Source organism: Alosa sapidissima, chromosome 19 (assembly GCF_018492685.1).
Source record: "Alosa sapidissima isolate fAloSap1 chromosome 19, fAloSap1.pri, whole genome shotgun sequence".
NCBI classification, from domain to species: domain Eukaryota; kingdom Metazoa; phylum Chordata; class Actinopteri; order Clupeiformes; family Clupeidae; genus Alosa; species Alosa sapidissima.
Window position 1 is genome coordinate 12,543,732 of NC_055975.1, and position 6,329 is coordinate 12,550,060.

A 6,329-nucleotide genomic window follows, 5' to 3' on the forward strand; every position below is an offset into this window, starting at 1 on the left:
AATAAAGAAATAATTGTGGGTAGTTAAAAGTGACCTTTTCGGAGGGGTTCGTTAATGAGCACTGGAGACTGTCAACTTCCTGTGAAACCTTTGAGGTCTCGTGTGTTCCACATCTCTCATTCCTCTCTGAATGTTTTAGCACACCACAAGCACCAGTATTTGAGCAATCACCTTCCGGAGTTCCAATAATCTGTTTAAAGACAGCAGCCATCAGAACTCAGCTGCTACTTCCCAGCACACATTCAGGCCTGATTGGCATACTGTGGCCTTGACTGGCACTCTGTGCATTTTCCATAGGCCCTGGGTCAAATCTAAAAGCACTATTATGATGGTCGTTTCCTTCTTTTTACAACCAACAGGGAGGAAAACAACTCTAAAAGCATCCATCCACATCTCTCTTCATCCCTGGAGTGTGTGGTTCATGCATTTCACTAATAGCACACATTTCTGACTCCTGCCGGGAGTACAACTGCAGATTAAACATAAGTAGGTCCTTGGCAGAGGGAGGGCGGGGGTCCCAACTGTGCGCACAGTGGCATTGAAAGAGAAGAGACGGCGGAGGCTGGACTTGTGGCCAGCGGATGATGCCGTTAATGAATTCCCACGGGCCCGAACGAGAGCTGCCGTGGCGGCCGCAAAATCGAATCGAATTTCATCGATTCATACAGCACTCGCGGTTAATGTTACGTGACAGACTGCAGATTAACGACAGCGCCAGGTGTGCCAAGATGAGGGGGGTGGGGGTGGAGGGGATTTGGTGGAACGGAAGCGGGACAACCCTCTGTGTGCTACAAGCTTTACCAGGGCACACAAAGAGGGAGCTGACAGACGACAAAGCATTTAAGACTCTGGGATCCTCCCAGCTTTCATCGGCCCCCAGAAATCTCTTGTCGTCCACCTGTGCCTGGCTTCACCAATGAAGTCTGCAGACAGCACCATTTTAACTAACACTGCCTGCATCAATGACACATCAAGCCGGGTCCCACTCCCCACCTAATTACTGCCAGTGCCATCCGACAGCAAGGCAAGTCGGGCAACGTGAAGAAAACAAGATGAGACACGAGATTCACAAGATTCAGTGACACCAAGCAGCCAGCGATCCATTTAAAATCCACTGACAAGAGAAGCTAGACAGCTAGGCTGTAATTTTCTCTCAAGGTCCCATCACCAGCCTCCAACTGGACCTCTCGTCCATCAGTAAGCATATTGAAATGAGCCAGTGTCACTCGGTAACATCCATTCTGTGTCATTACCGACTGTTCAAGTGGTTGGAAGAGACACGCTTATTCTGAGAATGACGTTTGGCTGGAATTAGTAGACAGATTGAGGTTTATTGCCATTTCGGAGAAAAATATATATTTCGCTCATCAAAGGAACATGAGCGGCCCTGATGCGTCACTCTCAGCCTAAGTCATTTTGCTCCCTCCCCTTTAATCATACATAAACATCAATATTTTCATGTTCTCTTGAGTCGGTCCTCGGCTCGCTTGCCTGGTATTATCAGTGGCTGGATTTCATGGAAGGAATAATGACTACCCTCTTACTAGTATGTGGAAAGATGACTGCTAAAGAATAGTGGGTAGAGAAATATGGATTGTATTGAAGACACTTTGACATGTAACCCCATTGTATTTTCCTCAAAGTCATTTCAGACCGTTTTTAAAAGAGATTTTGAGGGTTTTTTCAAAATCAATATAATTTTAGTCAAGAATACACCTTTGGTCTGAGTGTCCTGAAGAGACTAATCATGAGCTATTAACTCAGCTTATTTCACCTCATAAACATCTATCATTTAGGAGGCAATTTGCTCCTTTTACCTCACATTGCTGATAATTAGAAAATAATGACTTATTAGACCTTAATGATGGCCACAATCCTGGCTCTCCAGAGATCCCCATTTACTGGTAATGACTGAGCAAAATGTTAACAATGTACACTAGCCAGACAGAGGTCATACTTATTCAATTTCTGAATTTGAACTATGCCAAAAAAGTCATAATTGAAAATTAAACAAGATGAGTTAAGTCAATTATGTTCAGAAGATGAGCACACTCCTTTCTTCCTCGCAATTAACAAAGCCTGTCTTTCAGACTGTGGATGGTAGTGGGTTGTGTGGGCTAATTGCTTGTAGATCTCCAATGACTTGATATTGTGTGGCACAAAGTAGTCTAGACATATAAGTACCTAAAAGAACATTTGGTGCCGAGGACAGGAGTAACCCCAGCCAATACATCAGTACTGACATATAATTACTGATAAAAGTACAAGGCCAGATTCATCCCCAGGATGGAACAGTCTCCTAAAGAATCCCGATAGCACATTTCTGTGTAATTATACAATGCAAATGTATATCAAATATGGCGGAGCTATACCATGTGTGATAGTAAGGCTAATGTTTTTTTAATGCCATCCTTCACTGGGAGCGTCAACATCATGAAAGTACAATTGTTTCATGTCAGACAGTATGGGCAGTCCAATGGCCATTAATGTCAATATGACAGACGCTGAACTGAGATGAATACCACACAATTCACTGTTCTAGAAGGTTCGGCATAGAAAGCGTACAGAGGGTTTATTTAAGGAGAAAGTTTAAGGTGGTAAGAATGACTGGTGAAAAAGAACTGGTGCTGTACTTCCTCACCTTTGGGCAATTGAAAGTGGGTTCCCACGCTCCGTTTTAGCCAGGGGGTCATACATATTCATGTGGACCAGGAGCCCCCCTATAAAGTGCTGCGAAGGGGTGTGGAGTCTATTAAAATATCAAACCACTGCTTAATGTTCCAAATACCAGAGTTGCTTCTTCACAAGCGAACTGTCCTCACATCGGGGCAGTGGGGCTTACCTAACCACAACAGAATGAACCATAAACTTTATATTGCAACTGAGAGTTCCTTGGGCGCACTTAGCACACACGCGACAGAGCATGAGACATGAATACCGGCCTGGTTTATTTAAATGCCAGCAGGGGTTTGATATATGAATATGATTGATGGGATGCTGATACACTATATGAGGGCGAGATAACGTGTGGTGGGGGAGGGGGTTGGGGGGGGGGGGGGGTGTAGCAGGCGGAGATGGAACTTGACAGGTGGTGCTGCTGGAAGATGCACACTGTCTTGGTGGCCTTGGCAGCCTGAGCCTACTTGGTTGAGTCATTTTAATGTCAATTAGATGTCTCTGTCACCCTCCAGGACAGGTTTTGGAAGACATGGGGAAGGGTACTAGAATAATAATGATGTTTTGAAGACCCGGGCACGGAATTACTTGGACGGTGGATATTACTGGGGTGCAGTCAAAGTCATACGCCTCCATGTTTACGAGTGAGCAGCAAGAAGGCTTCCACAACACCACTCATCTTCATCCCTTTTGTCATGATAAGAAACCAAACACTATTCTTATGGCTTTTACAGAGTAGCAGTAGTCCAACGGAGATCAAATAGTAGTAGTGATATTTAATTAAATAGTAATAATTCTTTGAATTCATCTTCGTTTACTTAGACACCTCAGCAACACTGACCTCAAGTGATTTTACGTGGCATTTGGAACAAATGTAAATGCATTTTTTTTTTAAAAACTGATTTGAAATCTAATTAACCTTAAAACCCAACGTAGTTCCTATTGGTATGCAATGTATTCTGTAGTTCTGTATTAATTCATAGAGAGATTCTGCCTTGACAGCAACAGAAGCTCAGTGAATACACAAAACATCTCTTTAGGGGGATGTGAATCATCCCTCTACCCTGTTAAGTAACAAAGAAATAAACTTCACAGGCCATGAATTCTGTAATTGTAATTTCTGCACAGTCATCACTGTTTTCATTAATGACAATCCATCATTAATCAAACAATAACAGCTACTGATGATCAGCTTTCTCTGTTTTTTTTTTTTTTGGTACAGGATATTTTTGCAACTATTTGTTTTTCTAAAAACAATCATCACTTTGAGTTCCTAAAATAAACATTTTCTTCTTCCAATAATTTACAGAGACTCCATTCCTCATTATCCCAGCAGCCTCAGTCGAACAATGTCCCTTCTCCAGAGGCTGCGGCGTCGTTGCCCATCCCCCAGGGTCTCTGGGTTTAAAGAGGAGCAACACAGATGCAACAAACGCAACAAAGAAAAAAAAAAAAAGGCATACTGGAACACTTCTGCTTGGAGCCGGTACGGGTCTTGTGCTTTGGATGAGTGCGAGTCGAGAGGCTATTTTTCGCGCCAGAAAGTCCATTTCGCAGCCGTCTTCTGTCTCGCTCCTCGGGTATGGATGAGTTGGCTTCCAGGCGCCCCTTTTGCTCCATGCCTCGGGCACATACAGTCACAGGAGTAGGGGCAGAGTCACCCCGGGGCACGTGACGTGACGTGACATGGCGTGAACCTGGCCTTAGCTCCATCTTCAACAGCAGCAGCAGTATTGACTTTGTGACGAGCACTGTAAATCACTCGAGGGTTTTCGAAAAAAGGAATGACTTTCACATTCAAGATATGTGCACTTTTCCTCACTGATTTTTGTACAGAGCCTATTGGTGAAGTGAAGGTTAACGAATGCCCTAGAAGTGGCGTGTGGACAAATCTATGGACGGTAATTGCTAACATCGATAAGGTAGCTCCCTTGGTGAAACGTGAAATGAGAAGAGAGAGAGAGAGAGCAAGCATGGCGGGTCCTACTCACGGCATAAATACTGTGACAATCTCTGCGATGAAACAAACCAAAAATAAATAAAGAGTGAAGGAGCAAAGCGTGATGAGCTAAGACTGAGCCAGTTCACAAGTCTACATGCTAAACAAAAACAAAGCAATGACAACAACAACAGCAAAAACAGACCAGGGAAAAATCAGTGCAAATGTTCTTATGAAAACATAAGCAAGAGCGGGAAGAAAAAAAATCCCCCCAGCTGTAACTTGACCAGTGGAAAAACACACAAACACATGCACACACACACACACACACACACACACAAACGCTCTCACACACACACACACACACACACACACACACACACACACACACAAGCGCTCTCTCACACACACACACACACACACACACACACACACACACACACACACACACTCGCATACTTGAATCAACCCGACAACGATAGTGTTAAGGCTAGTGCCACTACAAACATCTAGTTCAAGCGCCACAAGGTGGGATCGGTTACGCGATGTCACATTGCGGCGGCGCTGGCCCTGCTGGCCCTGAACGGTGAAGATTAACTTCTACATTCTGTGGAGAGGAGGAGAGTCTGCAGAAGGGGGGGAGGGGGGAGCGGTGGCGCGCAGGCCTGGAAGGGGGAGCATTAGACAGAAAGTACAAGGGGAGAGGTGTGTGTGTGCATGTGTGTATGTCCGCATGTGTGTTTGAGAGAGAGAGAGAGTCTGTCAGTGTGTGTGAGTGGTGTGTGTGTGTGTGTGTGTGTGTGTTTGTGGGGTGCGGGGGGAGGTGGAGGGTGGTGGGTGTTCACGCCAGGCATCAATGTCACCACTGCTAATCCTGGGGGCGGCTGTGCTGGAGTGAGTGCCGGGGATGGCGTGGCGCGTGGGAGCGGGCTCATGTTCGCCCGCGTCAGCCGCTCTGGATGTACTTTTTGATGACCACGCAGCCGTGTCTGAAGAGCGGGCACGGCAGGCTCTGCTGCAGCTTCCAGGCGTTGGCGCACGGGTCAAAGGCCTCCATGTTGCTCAGCGCTGGGCCCTCGCTGCTCACGATCCCGCCCGTGGCAAAGATCTTCCCGTCTAGGATAGCGGCGCTGTGCACCACCACCACAACAACAACAAACAAACAAAGAAACAAACAAACAACAGCCATGACAACACCATCACTAATACCACCTCAAGCAGCATATGTCTGTCAGTATCGCTCCACCCTCTCTGGGTAGGGAGTGCCAAGGGCAGGCCAGGCCGACATTAGCCATGCAGCGCGTGCACGTTTAGGAGCCATATGCAGATTGGAGAGCATACCGCATATCCTATTGTGCACCAACCACGCTTCATCTGCCTCTGAGCTAATTACCTTCTCTGCTGTGAATACAAATAACTCTGGCAGACAGATGAAGCCTGAAGCACAACCCAGGGGATGACAAATGATCACTTATAAAATATGTCGCTTTGGCGCCGACTGCATTATTTTAAGCAGCAATATTTTCCCTTTCTTTTGTGTCGTTATCAATGACAATGCATTGACTTCTTAACACTGCACTGATTATGGATGGAGTTACGGTTAGCTAACGTGGTGTTATTCGCATACAGTATGTCACGGCTAACATCTCAGAAAGACTGCTGCTGCACACATGCATGTTCCACAGAAAATACAGCAACAAGGAAAACATGGAAA

The 6,329-nt window shown here is 45.7% G+C and overlaps 1 protein-coding gene across 1 annotated transcript in view; it reads right to left on the reverse strand.

Annotated features, from left to right (window-relative positions):
• Nucleotides 1-3,770: 3,770 nt before the first annotated feature.
• Nucleotides 3,771-6,329, reverse strand: part of LOC121693579 (kelch-like protein 29) — a 79,983-nt gene continuing 77,424 nt past the window's right edge. Inside the window, exon 14 of the mRNA XM_042073122.1 lies at nt 3,771-5,745. Within this exon, the coding sequence (XP_041929056.1) occupies nt 5,562-5,745 (184 nt within the window). The 3' untranslated portion in view covers nt 3,771-5,561. The remainder of the gene's footprint in view (nt 5,746-6,329) is intronic.